At 37.0% G+C, this 19448-nt stretch overlaps 3 protein-coding genes across 5 annotated transcripts in view; 1 reads left to right on the forward strand and 2 right to left on the reverse strand.

The window, feature by feature from the left end:
• The first annotated feature begins 445 nt into the window (after positions 1-445).
• LOC129268363 (post-GPI attachment to proteins factor 4-like) lies at positions 446-6144 on the forward strand. 3 transcript variants are annotated; one of them, XM_054905917.2, is made up of 2 exons: positions 446-605; positions 2436-6144. In XM_054905917.2, the coding sequence occupies exon 2, from the start codon at positions 3205-3207 to the stop codon at positions 4552-4554; it is 1350 nt and encodes a 449-aa protein (XP_054761892.2). In that variant the 5' UTR covers positions 446-605; positions 2436-3204; the 3' UTR covers positions 4555-6144. The 3 variants fall into 3 exon arrangements, with proteins under 3 accessions (XP_054761892.2, XP_063960670.1, XP_063960669.1); XM_064104600.1 differs by having other exon boundaries at positions 599-866; XM_064104599.1 differs by lacking the exon at positions 446-605 and adding an exon at positions 2096-2181.
• Positions 6145-7771: 1627 nt separating this feature from the next.
• LOC129268831 (thioredoxin-like protein 4A) lies at positions 7772-10301 on the reverse strand. Its single transcript, XM_054906325.2, has one exon. The coding sequence runs from the start codon at positions 10208-10210 to the stop codon at positions 9782-9784; it is 429 nt and encodes a 142-aa protein (XP_054762300.1). The 5' UTR covers positions 10211-10301; the 3' UTR covers positions 7772-9781.
• Positions 10302-13768: 3467 nt separating this feature from the next.
• The window catches only part of LOC129268362 (doublecortin domain-containing protein 1-like), a 50633-nt gene continuing 44953 nt past the window's right edge, over positions 13769-19448 (reverse strand). The window contains exons 37-39 of the mRNA XM_064104601.1: positions 18503-18728; positions 17571-17680; positions 13769-17069 (exon numbers count right to left, since the gene is read on the reverse strand). Of these exons, the coding sequence (XP_063960671.1) occupies positions 17016-17069; positions 17571-17680; positions 18503-18728 (390 nt within the window). The 3' untranslated portion in view covers positions 13769-17015. The remainder of the gene's footprint in view (positions 17070-17570; positions 17681-18502; positions 18729-19448) is intronic.

Here is a 19448-nt window from a genome sequence, read left to right on the forward strand (position 1 = left end):
TTTTTACATTTTAGTGTAGGCCTACCTTATGCTTAAATACTTATGTTAGATAAGTACTATGTTTACGAGTACATTTTTAAATGTATATTATGATATTTGTTTTAAAAGTGGAATCAATAAATGAAATGAAAAATATTACAGGTATTTTGATTGAAAGCTATCAACCCCCCCCCAAAAAAAAAAAAAAATCTTGATTAGAGGGAGATTTATTTGCAAACCACCCCGATTGAATATTTTAAGAAAATGTTAGGTATATTAAAGTTGTGAAATAAACCTCCAAAAAACGAAGTGGTAGAGAAAAACAAATAAAGAAAAGCAAAATCTTCCAAATAATAACCAATTTATCGTGTCTCTTTCAGGGTTTTATTATTGGTAAGCAAACTATCCGATATGTTAATATACTTGCACAGCATGATTTTATCCATTTTGATCATTTTATCTATTTATTTTTTACAAGCACCTGCACATTAAGCGTTACATACTTATTTGGGTAGATAAATTACGCATTTTATAATTTTTTTCACAACTTTTGAGTGCTAAAATGATATTGGCGATCATTCTTCGTTGGATCTGGTATTCCGCAAGTAATTATGAAGGTGTGAATAGTAAGTATCTTGGGTGTGTGTTTGAGAAAATTTAAAGCGTAGGGGTTCGGTTCTAACTCTTAATTTTAGATTCCGCTGTTATACGTTACCGTATCGGAAACGATACCGTACGCGTACGGTACCCCGGCCCAGCCCGCCGGCGCGGCCGTAAGCCGCTACAAGTCCAGCCCATTTGTCACAGCTGATGTATAGCTCTTCGGAAGTGTTCCGTGTTCGTCGGTTAATGGTTCATTTACCATCCTGCCTGTGGGGAATCTACAGGTAGGACTATGGTACGCCAATGCTGTACACAGCACACTTAGTTTGATAATAAACGTAATCTGTTTAAAATTGCTTTTCAATTTCATATTAAAACTTGTTTTAAAAATAAAATGCCATAAAACAGCATGGAATGTGATGAATAGAACTTATGAAGAACAAAGATTTATCAATTTCTAAAATGCTAATTCTTTGTTCTTCATAATGTTCTATTGTAATTCCACAGTTTGAATAAATCCAAGAACATTTTTACCCGAGCGATTTACATGCCTTTTTGAAAATATCCTTTGAGCTGCTGCAGTATAGAAATGTGTCGTATAAAAAGGGCCCTTGCTCTAAAAAAATATCTGATCTTAAGCCCTTCAGTACCTGAACGTTGTACTGCTTAAACTGTAGAGGAAATGGAAGTCATTAACTATTTAAAGAAGCAACAAATACTTAGGTTTACCATTAATAAGCTTAAATAGTCATAATTGACTGAAAGGCCTTTAACTTTAGTTTAAGCGAAAGAAAAGAGTCTGGGCCGGAGCACCCTGCTAGCAGACTGTATGGAAGGCCAGACGCAACGGCATGTGTGGCACACATAGACCATGCCTGTAGTGTTAGAGTAATTCTTGAAAATATCTGAATGGATCACTGACCAAATGTCTCGTAAATCTCTGGTCATACCTGGCCTGACTCTGCAGGAAATACATTTCCTTGCAGATCTATAATTTCAAGACTGCTACAGCCTACACAAAAAATCTTTTCCTAGCTCTTTCATTTTTCTTAGGACTGTACCACTCATTCAGTGAACAAGGTTATGATATAACCTTGTTCTTTGTTACTCCTCCCTGTGTGGTGAAATAAGGTTGGCAATGTTTGGCTTATTTTCTCCTTTTCTTTGGGACAAATGCTTGATCTTTTACACTGTCAGTTTTCATTACAGTTTTCATCATATAACTTGGCTCTTATGTAAATTTGATTCTTTAAATTATTTTTTCTTAATTAAAAATAGAGATTGAAAAATGAAAATTTTCTTGCCATATTACTTTCCACACAAAAATATGCTCAAAATTCAAGTTTTTGAGCGCTCTGGTGAATACAAAAAATTATTCCCAAGTTATGAAAAATAAATTGCAACTGTATGGAAATTATTAATTTGGGCCACAAAAGTGATATTTTAATGATTTTTTAAAGCGTGTGCTATGTACAGCATTGGCATACCATAGTCCTACCTGTAGTCAAGTGTAGATTCCCCACAGGCAGGATGGTTGCAGTGAACAAGTGCATGTAGCCTACTTAAAATAGTTGAGTTTTTCTCTCCTAATCAAATTTGGTAAGCAAAACTATTCTCTGCTCTGACGGTCTGACCTAATGCTCTGGATTTCAATCAGTGATTTTGATTTTCAATTTAGACAAGGTTCATCTCTGCCTTTTATTCCAATAATTTTTTGGGTGCATTATGTAACATTTGTATGTTGTTGAGCTATAGAGCTATCCATTTCCCTATGGTACCCACAAATAATGATCCATGCATTTATTCATTGTATCCCGGAAGGTTAATATCTATTTTTTTCAATTTTTGTACAGGTTTCCCCGATTCACGAAGGAACACAGCTTACCCCAACGCTTCTATAACAGTACATATTCAAGGCATCCTACATTGTCAGAATTGGGCTCGTCAATTGGAGGATTACATTTAAGAGTTGACAGGACCAACAGATGTGTTGTACTGCCGCTTTGTCTATTCTGTTTGGACAAGTTTCCAGTGGTGCATAAAAGCAGAATGCAGATTTTTCTATGATGAAGTTGAGTGCTTGGTGATACCTACAGTAAGTAGTATGTGTGGGACTACAACACCTCAACGACCGGAGGTTGGAGTTTCAGGTATATTGGATACTGAGTGCCAGAATCCGAGCAGACATTTAAATTGAGCAGCATATGGTATCAGCAGAGGTGAAGCTCGGGAATGAGGAATGGCAATTGTGTTGCGAGAGCTACATGTATACTAGTTGTGTGATGTTTTGCTATATGGTAGGAACACAAATGAAACAAATCTGACGCCCTGTGGAGTAAGCTGACATTCTATTGATCATAGTGGTTTTAAAAAGGAAGCAGAGTTTTTAAATTTCATGATGTATTGAAAAAAAAAGGGACTTCAAACTGAGAGGTTTCATTTTGGACCACCAACCAACCTTCTGTTGGGGCTCTCTAAGATGAGAATGATTCTGTAAATTTGGTTAGAGTTGCAGTGTTGAACGAGAGCTCAGATATACAATGTTATTGTGCGGTGAGCAGTCTTACAGTCACTTTCATAATTGATTTCATTGTTATATGTTTTAATGTTGAACATTACATTATGGGGAGGTCATCTACATGTATTTGTAAGTTCTTGTGCAAGCCATTCATTTACTGTGGAACAAAGTTTATTTCCCTCTGTCGCAATAGAAAGTTGAAAAGATTCCTTCTAGCCACTTTTACCATCTACTTTCTGACTTTCTGCATTGCTCTGCCCATCCTGTGCCGTGACTTGCCGTTAACAAAATACTATCGCCTCTGGAAGGGTACATCCAGACAAGCGTTGATAAACGAAGCCAAAGATATCAATAGCGTCAATGCCGATAATGCCCAGACACATCTGGACCGAATGCCGAAGGAAGCCACCAAACAGCTGTATGAAGAATCAATGAGGAAGCGGGATCTAAGGTATGCAATCGTTGTGCAAACTATCCCAAGATATGGGAGGCCTTCTCCTCGCTATCTTTCTCAGTTAATGGTTGCGCTACATGATATCCTTCGGGAGTCTGGAGGCATCGCAGAGACGGCACTGTTCATATGTAACACCCAACGATCTGCTGGAGAGCATAAGGAAGCATTGGCTCTGTCTGAATACTTCCCGATGGTGCAGACATCGCTCGGGCCAAGAATGGATCGCTATGAACGCGAGAAGGAGGACTACCTCTTCTGTCTTCAGGAGGCACAGACGCTATCTCCAAAATATGTGATTGTTCTTCAAGATGATGCGCTTCCTCGTGCAGACTTTTACACAGTCATGGATTATGTTCTGAAATATAGAGTTGAGACGCAGATTCATCAAAGTGAGCTCCATCCGGATCACGACGATTGGGTGTGGCTTAAACTCAACTTTCCCGACTCTCTTGCCAAATATGAACGCAACTACTACTTTGCCTTGGAATGGGTTTCCATAAGCCTTATCGGAGCATCAATTTTTGTATTCATGATGCGATTTATACTGACCTCTTATTGTGGAATGAATGCTGATGAAAAAGCAATAGGGGTCCTACCGTGCTTCCTTGTGGGATTCGCATACTGCATGTTATTTACATGGCTCCTGGGGAGACCTTATGTCACTCTTCCACTAACGCTTTCCAAATCCTTCTACAGGCTTGGCCCTGGGACATCCTGTTGTCTGCCGGCAGTCCTGTACCCACAATCACAATTACCTGGGATCATCAGGTTCCTGGAAACGGTACAGCTAGACAGGAGCAGGCCATTGGACTTTGCCTTGGACGATTATCGGGCCCAGAGCAAACTCCGTCAGTTCTTGATCAGTCCAAACTTATTTTTCCATATAGGAGTGGTTTCAGCTTTGCATAGCAGCACCTCCAATTCCAGGGTTGCTGAGAGCTTTCTGTTCATTGTAAAAACCATGAAGACTCCTTTTTTCAATTGGATTCCTCAGGATTGAGAACTAAATTACCTGTACATGTATGCCACTGCACAGCTCAAATTTTGCAATAACTCAGCACAAAAAGTAATGAAAAATAATATTTCTGATTTTTACTTTGACATAGCTAATTTTAAGCTGTTTGAGAATGATCTATAACTTTAATCCCATTAACCTCAAACTCTGCAATAACTCAGCTAACAAAAGAGATTTTGATCTTGCTTTTTACTTGGACATAGCAGATCCTAAGCTTCGTTAGAGCAATCTGTGTCTTGTCAATATTGATCAGCTAGTTCAATTTTTTATTGAAATGTAGGAAAATTTTGAGGTTAGATTCAGAGAACAAGAAGAAGCTTCATTCATGCATGAGATGTGAGAAAGCCATCTCATTTGTTATAAACCCTCAATCAACTCTCGCAATTGACTATTTTTTTTCTCTCCACAAGTTGATAATTGAGTATATGAATATAAAAAAGGCCCAAGTCCATAGGAGGTCATTTCGAGAAAATCGAAAAAAAAAAACCTGGATATTTTTTTAATTTGGGCAATTAAAGTATATTTGGCCAAAAGACATCGGAGAACATAAAACAAATTTTAGTGTAAATTTTTTATGAACATTAATATTCATGTTACTTGTTGGCGGGGCTTTCTGTCTGGTGGACTTGGGTCATAGAATCATATTGACTTGGGTAATTTTTACATTTATATACATGGTAGACTTCTGTAGTAAGTAGTAGTTAAGTCATGAGAGAGGGCGCTATGATATGAATGTAAGAAAAGCCCAAGTCTTGGACTTGGGCTTTTCTTACACTCATACCAGATTTTCCTCCTTTATTTAAGGCATTTCTGAGATCAGATGATATCAGATTTATCATCTATACACACGATGAGTCATTGTATACGGAACAATTTCCCATATTTAACTCAATTTCACAAAAAATTGGACTTGGTCTGTTTTTATATTCAGATACTCAATTATTCAACCAATCGTTATTATATAAACTTGCCTGGTGGTATTATGGTATACTAATTTGCGAAATTATATTCAAATCTAGTATTAAAAGAACCATTACATAGACCAGACATTTTGACTTTGAAAGCTGAAGTGATTGGTTGGGCATGGGCAAAAGTATGTGCCGCATCTCTAAACCAGTATTTTCTGCCGGTGTCTTTCCATTGCATGTTTACACATGAATGTCATGTTCAGAATTATTTTAAAGATTTGCAAAAGTGAGACCATAGGCTTTCATTTTCTTTTGTTTATGTTTATCAAGTGTTCTCTGAATGAGAAAGTAGGAAAGCTAGAATCAAATTCCTTTACCTTGTCTGTTCAAAATATCTTTACACGTATGTCTTGTCTTCTTTCTTACCTTTTTTATTGGAAGTTCAGCGTTATTTTATGATTTTTCCATTTTCTCACCCTTTACCTCTCTTCAATTTCTGTCTTCTTTTATGCTACAGTCTATGCCAAATGTTTTATGTTGTCATTTCAAAGAAAGATTAAAAAATGTCCAAGGTTGGAGACTAAAGAGTGGAACTTGGAATAAAGGTAGAAATTTATTATTCTGTATAGTACAAAATAGAAACCTAATGATACTGATTATTCAAGAACTAAGTTTTATTTGTGTTATTTTGTGAGAGCCTTTTCTCATATAGGATACTTTGAAACATATAGGATAGTGAAAGAGGGAGAGGGGGGGGGGGTGCGTGACAGTCAGATAAGACTCATTGGCTATTTGAAGAGAGAGAGAGAAAGTAAAAAGGGGAAGAGAGAAAGAGGGGGTTCTGAAAGGGGGGGGGGGGGGTCGAGACCAAGGGCATAGTGGAAAGGGGGGGGGGGGTGGGTAGTGGAAATGATAGGGTGAGTGAATGAGAAGAGTGGAAAAGTGAAGGAAAAAGGAAAAGTAACAGGAGGGTTAGTGCAAAAGAGAAAGGAGGAATACTGGAAAAGAGAGGAAGGATGGGGGGGGTGAGATGATTAAAAAGGAATATGGAAATGTGAAATATAAAGAAATGGGAGACTTGTCCTCGCCACAATTTACTCGTCAAGTTTCCAATTTGAACTTCAGTCTTGAAATTCAACCTTATTTGCAAATATTCTTTACAATTACATTCTCATTCCTTGATTAATCTTTCAAACTTTCCCATGCAGCTCTCATTTTTCTCCTTCCACACATCAATTCAGTATGATTATCTTTATTACAAAGATTGGATTACCATTTAACGGTAAATTGCTGATTTGTCTACTGCCACTCATCACATGGTCTACCTTCATTTAGTCTGCCATTCCGTCCAACATTTCGTCTAACAACCGTTTGGTCGAATCATCACTCTGAGCATTTCGTCTCACAAGCAGTTGGTCTAATATCCATTTTATTTTCATTCATTTTGCCCAATTTACACTAGTCTTATTCCAATTAGACCAAACGGTATATGGACTAAATGGCTATTGGAACAACTGGCTAGTAGACAATATGGCGAGTGGACGAAATGGCAATTAGACCATGTGGATAGTGGACGATCTGATTATAATAGACCAAATGATTGTAGACAAATTGGTAATAGACCAATTGAAAATAAACCCATTAACATGTATTGTTTAGGTAGACCTTCAAACATTTCAACTTCTTCCTGATTTCTTGTGGATGTTCTGTGTTGCTCGATCTAGTCTCCTGTTCTTCTTGCTTCCCTCTCTTCGGAATGTTTCATCCACACATTTTCAGTTTCTCTTTCTCAAAAGTTTATCTTCTTCCAATTTTCCACTGCCCATTTTCTCCATCTTTCATGGGCTCCATCTTTCAAAGAGTTGTGATTGATATGGAAAGCCAGGAATCCAAAAACCTTGACAATCTGTTATAGAGGCGAGCCGCTGCCTCACAAATATGTGTGCTGCTCTGCTTGAAGAATTATGACATTGATGGATTTCCATATTTGAGATTTATCAGATTAATTACGACTCTTTGTGAGATGGGCCCCAGATCCCTCCTCATCTGGTAGCTTTCCATCTTTTTTTACCTTCTTTCCTGGGCCCTGTGACTAAGTTAAAAGCGATTAAAATGAGCTGATTCTATGATTATCATTCAATTTCATTGGCCGAGAGTAAACTTGTTATAGAAAGCATGCATTTGTTATTATAACAAGTCTTTATGAAACATTTCCAGCAAGCTTTTAACATTCACCATTCTGTTCTCATGATCTGTTCCTTACTGTTCACTTTTCTTCTTTCTTTTTTCTATCAGCCAACCTCCCCCCTTTCTTTTTTATACTGATTTTTCTCTCTTGCTGTCTTTCTTGCACTTTCTTTTCTCCATATGTATTCATCTCTCTTCAAGATTAAAGCCACAATCACATTATAAATTACCTACATGTATGACCAACTCAGATTACACATGAACATTCAGTCATTTTTTTTTTGGTTTTCTGTTTCCATATTTACTACAATGTATATAAAGAACATTCATGTTAACAAGTTCAATGTACATTTACACAGTTGTGACTTCTGAATCAATTAATCATGACCAAATAAAATCAAAGAAAAAAAAAAGTTGTAATATTAACTGCTATTCTCCGGGTATCTGAAATACTGGGAGGGGGGGGGAGGGGGTTGCACTTGTGTCAAATAATGGCCTTTTAATACTGACATGTATTCAGTAATTGGAAAGTCAGTCCCACTTTGTTGAACACAAAGAAAATGTTTGGGTACATGTACATGTAGCACAAAAATATGTTCCAGAACTTTATAAAGTTGACGTTGTCCATAACTATTAAAGAGCTTTACACCCCCTCCCCCTTTGGCTTATCAAAAATATGTCCTCTCTCATATTTTCATAATGTCTTTCACGACATCCAATCGGTGGCTTGGATTAAAGGTGGCATGGTGTCATAAAATTGTGACAATGTTGACTTCAGTGAATGAACAATCTGGTTAACAATAACTCTTCAGAAAAATATTGTAAGTTTTGAAACTTGATATGATTTTAACAACAAAATGAACAAATCTCCCTCATGTAGAAAATAAAGATCACCAGGGTCCAAGGGGAACTACATAAAAGTGTCAAGCCTCTAATAAACTATAATACTTCCCCATCCAATATTACATGTACCTGATGATATCTGGGCCGTTTTATAAAGCTGTTCGTAAAGTTATGCACAACTTTATGCATGACTGGAACACGTTCTTAGGCGCTATAAAATCCGTTCATTTAGCGCAAGAAGGGGTCACCAGTCGTGTGTAAAGTCTTATGAACAGCTTTATGAAACGGGCCCCTGTAACACAAGTTAGCGATTAATAGCTACATGTACATGAAATTACCAATCAAGACCATCGTTGCATGCGCAATTTTGCTCGGTAGACTGACTAGGAACCAATCTTTCAAGTTAGCGATTAATCGCTAACCTTTGTACTACAGCAGGCCCAGGAGTGCCATAAACTTAAACATACTACATGTACATAAATGCAAACAATGTCCGACACATAATTAAAGCTGAACGATACACAGGTGACACTACCCAAGTCAAGTGTCTTGGTAACACAGAAATCTGTTGCACTTAACACAGGAGAGACATATTTTTCATATTCAGGAGCCCATTTCATAAAGCTGTTTGTTAGTTACGAATGACTTTACGCACAACTGGTGACCTTTCTTGTGCTACACTATCCACATGTAACTGATTAAGCACCAAGGAACATGTTTCAGTCGTGCGTAAAGTTGTGCGTAACTTTATGAAACACCACCCTGGTTTGAAATTTCTGGAGTTTAATAGGCTTACTTGACTTATTGAAGGTCAAATATGGAGAATGTACTGCAGTGTATCTTGAGATAAAACCTGGGGAGCGTTTCATCATTCGAAAGGACTTGTAAGACGTTTTATCAGACAAGTACTGATTTATCCGACAGTTACTATGTTAACAGTGCCTCTCTTACGATCATAACCAAGGAAAGTTGTCGGATCCGACAACTTGTCGGACGAAAATGTTGATGAACTACTCCCCAGGTGATCGTTGCGATACTGTAAACTGTACATTTGATTCAATATGTGATAGCCCGCAACCCTACTATACAACATAAATCAACAAATTTACCAAAGCTTTGCAGTTCTGGTGTAGCTGAAAAAATAAGAAAATGTTTGAGGAATGATGTTTCGTAAAGGCATGGCACTTGCCAGTATTCATTTCCAAACCAACGTGTCCTCAATCGCTGCCATCCACAAATCCAAACTGTTGGCAACAGAGATGCGGTAGAGGACATTAATAACGGTATTTGGTAGAGTAGTCTTTGGGTGACACCACCAAACCACGTCCTTTCCTCGCGCCCCTGTACACTGTCTCCACAATATCAATAACCTCCTGTTCATCGTCTATAGCCCAGTTGATCTTATTATTGTTACCGGTACCCAGATCTATCATTATATGCTTGTTCCTGAAGAAGAACATCATCGTGCACGGGTCGTACAACTCGTACATCTTGTTAAAATCAGGCACTTTTGTGATGTCAACAAGGTACACCACAGCAAAGTTTTTCACCTTGTCGCAGATCCGGTACAACGTCTCGTCCATCTTCATACACGTCGGGTCCCAGTCGTGACCGAAGCGGATGACGACGACGCGATCCTCCTCACCTAGGATGGCCTGGTCGACCTGCCAGCCGTTGTGGAGATGGCTAAGCATGTAAGACATCTTGGCTTAGTGGTCGTCTTATTTTCTTCAGAATGCAAAGAGATTGAGGAGAGTAAACCCCCACAACGGTTCAGTTGCGAACACAGCGACTGCTTCAGAGAGAGATAGAAAATATGATTTTTGAGGGGTGAACAGCCACAGTTGATAACAGGAGTAAAGACGTCTGTCTTCAGATTATCAAGAAATTCAGGAGAGTAAACCCCCCTGCAAATTACCAAGAAGTCAAAACATGTGAAGCTGCTAGCTCAGGTTTATCTGATGATAGAACTTCCTTCAGATCAAAATCTGATCTCTGAAGCAGGTGTCATCGAGAAGAAGATATGCTTGGAAGACCTGCAAGGGAAATATCAAGAAAATATTTTAAAAGATTACACTTTTTAGCAAATAATCTAGAACGACTAATTTAAAAATAGAAAAAAATCTATGTACCTTTAATCGAAACCAGCTGTACAAGCTTTGTTCGTTTGTCAATAATACGGTCTCCCAAAGTCTAGACCTATACAATGAAAAGATTAGACACTTCAAGGACTTCGCGTAATGCTTTGCGTCGATTTGCGTGTAAAATAGTTAAGGTGCACACCTTAAAGGTCAAGTCCACCTCAGAAAAATGTTGATTTGAATCAATAGAGAAAAATCAGACAAGCACAATGCTGAAAATTTCATCAAAATCGGATGTAAAATAAGAAAGTTATGACATTTTAAAGTTTCGCTTATTTTTAACAAAATAGTTATATGAACGAGCCAGTTACATCCAAATGAGAGAGTCGGTGATGTCACTCACTCACTATTTCTTTTGTTTTTTATTGTTTGAATTATACAATATTTCAATTTTTACGAATTTGATGATTAGGACCTCCTTGCCTGAAGCACAAAATGTTAAAATAATGGAATTCAACGTGTTCAGGGAGGAATGAAACTTCATTTCACATGACAATGATGAGAAAATCAAAATATTTCATATTTCATATAATAAAATACAAAAGAAATAGTGAGTGAGTTATGTCATCAGTTCCCTCATTTGCATACGGACCGAGATGTGCATATAACTGTTTTGTGAAATGAAGCGAAACTTTAAAATGTCATAACTTTCTTATTTTACATCCGATTTTGATGAAATTTTCAGTGTTATGCTTGTTGGATTTTTTTCTTTTTATTCAAATCAAGTTTTTGTTGGGGTGGACTTGTCCTTTAAGACTAGGCACCGGTGCCTAGTCTTTCCCCAGTAGTATACTAATACTAACCTCGCAATATGTGTGAGTGGTCTTTCCCATGTCGTGTCTTTGATATGAATATAAATCGTGCGCCCTCTTTAGGCCAAAAATTGATGTTGTTGCCGTTGGACAGGCAGTTACGTCAAGAGCAAGAAAATATGAGGAACAGGGTGCTAAGAGAGGTCACCAAAGGGACTTTCGTCGATCAGTAAGTGAAATGGAACAATTTGATGATTTTAGATTTCATAATTTCATGCAATCGCATGCCATGGAAGTTGCATGCGGCATGCCTAGATTTTCCCGTGCCCAGCGGCATTAGCCAGGAGGCTTCTACTAGTTCTAGAGAGTAAAAATTATTTACAAACGTATGCTTACTCTCTACGAAGCCAGGGATTCCATCCTATTCATCTGCATGCCGCCAAAAAACTTTCGCCCCCGAGATTTATAGTTTCATTCTATAAAAAGATCTAACTTTGTTAGACCTAATCATGAAATGGGATACAACTTCATTTCCGACATTTCTACGCTATCGATTTATGAAATATGAAAAGACGGAGGAGACTTGCCCGATGTTTACGCCGCCATCTTGTTTCCTATTGTTCTTCCCCAACGTTACTGACGCACGCGTTAAAATGAAAGTTAGTATAGATCTATTACTAACCTCGCACTACTCATATACCGTCCATAGCGCTAGCGTGAGTGGAATGATTAAGACTAAGAGTAGAAAAACTAGAAATCTCGGGGGCGAAAGTTTCAGGAATTCAGGTTTTTTGGCGGTAAAAAACCTAGATCTACAATACATGCATGCAGATGAATGGAATCCCTGGCTTCGTAGAGAGTAAGCATACATTAGTAAATGAATTTTACTCTCGAGAAGCCTCCTGGCTAAGCGGCATGTCATGAACCCTTGAGTGGATCGAATCTCGACTCGAGCTCCGCAACGCAGCTCAGCCTCAGTGCCGTCTCTGGCGACTGGGCCTGCCTGAATAGCGGGGCTCTGGCAGCAGTTACCGCTAAGCAGGCCCGCTGTGCTGCGGCTCAGCTCTGATTGAAGAAGTCGAGTCCTGCGGTTGGGCTTAATATTTTTTCAACAGTGTAATACTCTCAAATTTAATGAAATAAATGGCACACATTGTAGTTTAACACTCACCCTATAATTTAAATAAATTTACAACATGATAGTTACTTACAGGTTACACAGTCAAAGTTTGGACACGGAAAAGCGATAAGTTCCCTCTTCAAGTCTTTTTATGACTATTGACTTGTGAAAATTGTTGCTACATTAACAATGATGATATGATCAGGCAGGCTGGGACGTAGATGGCGCTCGACCTCTTCAAAATCAGACGTGCTCCCTCCTTTTTTCCCCTCGTGTGGTAGCTAGGCAAAATGATCTACCCACAGGGGGGGGGGGGGGGGGGGGGGGGGGATGGGTGGGGTGAGTTACAGGTGTTCAACCCCCCCCTTCAATTTTTTTTATACCCATCTACCCATCCCTTAGAATTCAAACCTTGCTTGTCAATTTTTTGGAGGGGGTAGGAAACGACTTGTGGTGAAGACTCCCCTTCGGGGGGGGGGGGGGGGCGGGTTATCAGCATTTCATTCAGCTTGAACCCCCCCCCTTTTCAAAAATCCTGCATACGCTACTGTCCACCCATTAAAAAAAAGAAAAATAAATAACTTCTGGGAACACTTGAGTAACACAGGGGTGGATTTAGGATCTTCCAAGAGGATCGAGTAGGGCATTTTCCCCAAGGAAAATTTGACAGGCAAAAATTAAAAAAAGGTCCGCACTTGTGTACGAATGAATGACATTTATATCCCCATTAAAATAATTGCTGTTGATTCTTACAGGGTGGGGGGGGGGGGCACACTTGTGAATGCACAACATATTTCATTAAAAAATATTAACTATGACTCTAATTCTAGATCGTATCCTCTCTTTTTATTCCTTCCCATCTATTTGTTATCTCTCTCTATTTTACTCTCCCACTATATTTCAGCGGTGCCATAAAATTTGAAAATTAGTTGAGAGTGAGCTAGACTCCCGTAGGCAAAGTATATAACTTAAGTGTCAAAATGAGTAAGATCAGTAGAAATGGACGGAAATGGAACACAATTTTAGAGAGAGAATGGACGAAAACGAGTGACTCTCACTCTAAATGAGCGAGAGTTGGCAACCCTAATATTTTTTCTTCTCCCTTCCTTCCTCTCTCTTCCCTGACCCTTTCTCGCCTTTCCTGATATCCTCGATCTCTCTATTTGTTCCCCTTTCTCCCCCTCCCTACCCTCAAGGGAATACAACACACCGTTACAACAGAAGCAAGACAAAGAAGACAAGCATGTATTCCATGTGATATTCATCAAATCATTCTATTGATCATTTCTACAGAAATGATTTTAATCGAGAATTTTATCAATTCATACAACAGGACGCATTTTCATACCAATCTGATCACACTCTATACTGGTCATTTATTCCTCCTAAAACATTAGATTTCATGACTTGTCCTTGCTCATTCACCAATTCTTTTTCTGAGAAATAGGGTAAGTTGGCCGGTTGTCTGCATCCACAAATTCACAAAAGATGTATCAAATTAAATACAGGACTTTTTTTTTTACAAATATGATCTCAAAGTAGATGATTTAGAAATTGTCAATTTGAAAAATAGTGCAAAAACATCTAAATGCATATAGAGGTAATGAAATAAATCAGAAAAATGACCTGCTATCAGATAGTAAAAAAAAAGAAGAAAAAAGATCACATGCTATTACTTCTTTACAGACTGATATAATTATATATTTTCAATATCAAGGTGTTTCAAGCTTGCAATTAATGAAAAATTCTTTTATAATAAATTCTATACATTGAAATCTGCCACTGTAGTGTTAAAATTCATTATTTCAACCAAGGTTTATACCACTATATACATATCACTATCAAATTTGAGATTCATTTACAAACAAGATATACAGAGTGGAGAATGAATACACAACAGTAAATTTACATTACATTTCATGTATTGAATACAATTTTCACGACCATTGTACTAAAATAGAAAATGAGGAAGAAAATAAAACTAGCTATGATATTACTAGTTGAGTGAGAAAACATAAATCAATATAAAAAAGGTCGCATGGCATTTCTAAGAGCATGTACACGTGTAAACAGACTGAGACAACTGACAAAAAATACATTCCAACAAAAATACATAACTGGAAAATGTTAAGTTGTAGCATTGCTTACTTGCTAGACTGTGACAATTTGAGTAAAACTCACTCTTATAACTAATTTGATTGATGAAAATGAATATGAATTCAATGCAAATAAACTTAGGATATTTCGTGTGGCTGACTTGAAGATGATGTATCCTTTTCTCTCTACTTACATGTGTTTTCTGACTAATCAAATGATGGTGATAATGGTAATACTAAGATTAAATTTTCATGCTAAAATTAAAGATAAATTCCAGTTGTGGGAACGATCTCAAAATGACTTTTTACAGAATTTAATATAATGATCACCAAAGTGTCTGTTTGTATGAATAAAAAATATGTGCCAAAGGATTCTGGAAGAAATTGTGTAATTGCTGAGAAATAAGCAAAATAAGCGCAGATTCGGTCACTTCTGTCGGGTCTTTATTCCAGCAATAATAATACACTGTCCCACGTGTGCCTATCTGTGTTGGCGATCTTCAGTGTGATCGTTTTTTAGCTAGATATTATGATTTCACAAAGTTCAGTGTATGTAACTGTACCTGATCTAGATCCACAATGATATATCAATACTTTACCTTGGTTTTACAGACTTTCTCACGAAATCAGTGTTTTACGGCAACTACGTTCATTTACATGTAGCTTTAAACTGAAAATCAATGAAAATGAATGAACGGTTGATGAAAATGGAATAAGGTGAAACTTAAATGGTGACAATAATATGCATCATAATAAAACATATTTTCATTCAATGTGGTATCAAATATATACACCTACTTAAATATTCATTAACAGAATTCCCCTACTCATGGCTTAGTAATAGAAGTTTTCATTACCATCACCCTTAAATAAAATTTCTAAATGACTTCTTGCACCCAACAGAGTAGATTTGGTATTACATTCAAAAGTTTCTATCAATAAAAACATTCAACCTTTTTTAGCTCTGTCAAAGGTACAAACAAATTTTTCATTATAATAATTCTTGTTTGGCTAAGTACTAGTAGTTGATCCCTACTACAAGGTGATTCTCATCAATTTGTTTTCTAATCAATGAATGCATAATATTCAAAGTTCTTATGAAGCGTTAAGAGACGTTAGATGATATTGTGATATATAATACTAATAATAATAATATAGGGTATTTATATTGTGCACATATCCACCTTGTTAGGTGCTCAAGGCGCTCCTATATTACCCGGCTAAGCTAGGCGTTCATAGCGCACACAGCTTTTTAAGGAATTACTTCCTACCGGTACCCATTTACCTCACCTGGGTCGAGTGCAGCACATTGTGGATCAGTTTCTTACCGAAGGAAATTACGCCATGGCTGGGATTCGAACCCACGACCCTCTGTTTCAAAGTCCGAAGACTAATCCACTGGGCCACAACGCTCCACATGGCATACGAGTGCAGAATATTGTTATTATTATTCTAAACAGCAAAAAATAAGACTGGAAAACCAAACCCTTACCAAATGCCACAAGAAGACCTATTGCAATACAATTATACATATAAAAATTACAAAACATACTTGAAACGATTCATATAGCCTAGGATAGAATTTATTACACATTTTTGTAATAAGCACGCTACTATACGACATTGCACAACCAGAGGGTTTGAATCATATGACATTTACTACATATACACAGTACAATGATCACTGCCACATCCCAGATCACCATTATCAAGTACATTTATGATGGTGATAAATGTATTCACTTTGAATCTATATTTTTGTCCATTTCTCATGTATGACAACACAAACAACATTTTTTGGGGGGTCTGAAATAGGCACACACATCATCTATAATCTGATTATAATGAAATACTTGAGAAATGACATAGTTTTGAGCGGCTTTGAAAAAAAATCAAATGCTAAATTATATCTCAACTTGTGCAAAACGTAGATAATGTGTTTTTCCATGTGGAAACCCTACGATCAGTGTAAAGACAGCATTTGCAGTTACTGGAAAGTGGCTTTACCCCCAAAAATTCAGAAAACTGGATGTGTCATGTGAAAAAAAAGAGTAAGATACTGCGTTTTGCCGTAGGGGTAGTATTACTATTTAGTACATGTATGATGTCTCATGGTATTCATAATACAGTTAGGTCTGCATAAGTCAACCTTCAATCAATAAGTCAGAAAATCACTCAAGTCAAAACAATTAGGTCTTGTTTTCCCAGTAATGACTATCACAAAAGACTTGATTATTATGGCAAATTGTCATGACCATGGGTCTGTTTCATAAAACTGGTTACAATAACAAATTTGCATTAACAGTTAAAAGCTACTGAAATCCTTCAATCTGATTGGCTGATAGTGAATCTACAGAGCTTAATTCTCCGTTGTCTACTCCTCTCTCTGTTTCTCTAAATTATTTATCACCAGGAGCAGGAAGGGCCAGGGCTGGAGGTCCAAACGGGTCCACCTGATCAAGAAAATACAAATAAAGATTTTTTAATTCAAAGACAAAATGGGGATAATGTAAAGCTCTCTGGCTACCCGAACATCAAAGCCTATCTTCACTTTTGGTAAATCCCCCAGAAGTAAATAAATCTATTGAAACATTTTATTAGATTACATGGATTTGTGTGCCATAAAATAACCATTTTATGGCACACGCATCCATGTAATCTAATAAGGACATGAAATGAATAAGTGATTCACCAATTGAAAATTATTCTCATCCTGCTGCAAAAATTTGTCAAAATATTGAGTCCTGAAATGGGAGGAATAGGGAAACAAAAGAGAATATAATGAATTTGGGTGAATTAACTGATACATTATAATTGCCACGAATGTAAATGAAATGTGATGAAGCGCAGCATTCCATAGAAGCATGTTTTATATTTGCAGTTTAGACTAGGTTTAAACCTTGGTTTAATCATCAGAATACCACCGCTGTGCTAAATAAATGAAGACTACATACCTCAATGTTAGGATGTGTATTAGCCGTGATCATGATATCAGTAGCTGACTCTCCGTCCCTCTTACGCGCTCTGGACCAGTTTGCCTTCACCTCCACTTGGTTTCTGCTTCCTGGGGTGAGTAACACAAAGACATACAATCAATATTTATAATTGAATGTGAGTTGTTTGTACATGGTTCGTCATAGAGTTATAATTACAATTGATTTTAATATGATTGATTTTATCTTATATATATGTATGTAACACAAAGATAAACAATTGATCTTTACGATTGAATGTAAGATTTGTGTACACGATTCGTCATACACCTATGATTACAATTAATTTTATGATCGATTGTATCTTATATACATGTATGTAACAGGTCCAGTTTGGTTTCACCTCCACTTGGTTCCTTTATCCTGGCATGTGTAACACAAAGAGGTAAAATTAATATTAACAATCAATTAAAATTTTTGTACACAGTTTGTCATAGATAGTTAATTTTACAATCAATTATATCTTTTATGTCACAGGTCCTGGATGATCAGGGCCCCATTGATTGATTGATTGATCCAATCAATCGCAACTATGGAAAGCCAGCAAAGTCAACATAGAAAAATGCATGTGCGTTCAAAAGATCTTCTAGATATGAATGTATATCCATAAATTCATTGATTTCTTGACAATTTGCTGTGTTTGCTTTGTTTACAAAGGACATTTTGCAATTTCCTGTATAAAAAATTATGATGCATTTCCATAAAGTTACGATAATTAGATCAATCGTAACTCTTTGTAAGACGGGGCCCTGAAATCTAATGCAAACGTCAATGCATAAGGCTTATTGTTAAATCATTTCAAATGCTCAGTCAAAATAAATCAAACATAACAATAAAAGTCCCATTTTTACAAGAATATCTCATGTTACAATGTCTAGACAAAAGAGAACTACCTTTAGCGCCTTTAAAAGATTCCTTATAGGAAACGCACAGCACGTCGTCCCTTGTGACATCATCGAACGATGCAACAGCGCCCCCAGTGGCGGTGTAGAGCTGAGTGGCCGTCTTATGTAGACCCAGTTTCACAGTAGCTTCTGTGAGGATCTCTTCTAACGATGAACCCCATACATACTGGGCTTGGTCCTCGCTGGTACCATTCTTATACACCATCACACGTTTCTATAAATATATTAAGATGGTAAATAGCAATTTGATCTAATTCATATACAATTCAGTGAGATAAATGTGCCCTGTGGGTGTTTCATAAAGCTGTTCGTAAGTTAACAGTGACTTAAGAACGACTGGTGGAAACCATCTTCCACAAGAAAGGATCACCAGTCATTCTTAAAGTCGCTCTTAACTTACAAACAGCTCAGTTTATAAAGCACCCACCAGTTGATCTAATTTATGTACCAGTCGGTCTAAATCATGTACCAGTCGTCAATTTCAAATAAAATTTGGTCAGATAACTAAACCAATTGATCTAATTTATGTACCAGTTGGTTTAATTTATGTACCAGTTGGTTTAATTTATGTATCAGTTGGCTTAATTTATGTACCAGTTGGTTTAATTTATGTACCAGTTGGTTTAATTTATGTTCCAGTTGGTTTAATTTATGTACCAGTTGGTTTAATTTATGTACCAGTTGATTTAATTTATGTACCAGTTGGCTTAATTTATTTACCAGTTGGTCTAATTCCTTTGAAAGTTGATCTAATTCATGCCCAAGTTGGTATAAGCCATGTCCCAGATTGTATAAGTCATGTACCAGTTGGTCTTACTGGGGAGTGTTTCATCGACATTATCCTTTGAAAAGTTATCGGATCTGACAACTTTCCATGATTTTGATTGGCTAAGTAGCACTGTTACTATGGAAACTGTTGGATAAATTAGGACTT

Source organism: Lytechinus pictus, chromosome 9, assembly GCF_037042905.1.
Source record: "Lytechinus pictus isolate F3 Inbred chromosome 9, Lp3.0, whole genome shotgun sequence".
NCBI classification, from domain to species: Eukaryota; Metazoa; Echinodermata; class Echinoidea; order Temnopleuroida; family Toxopneustidae; genus Lytechinus; species Lytechinus pictus.

What these genes read in the sequence shown, in the direction of transcription:
- LOC129268363 (XM_054905917.2), top strand. Translation starts at nt 3,205, where the DNA reads ATGGGGAGGTCATCTACATGTATTTGTAAGTTCTTGTGCAAGCCATTC.
- LOC129268831 (XM_054906325.2), bottom strand. Translation starts at nt 10,210, where the DNA reads ATGTCTTACATGCTTAGCCATCTCCACAACGGCTGGCAGGTCGACCAG.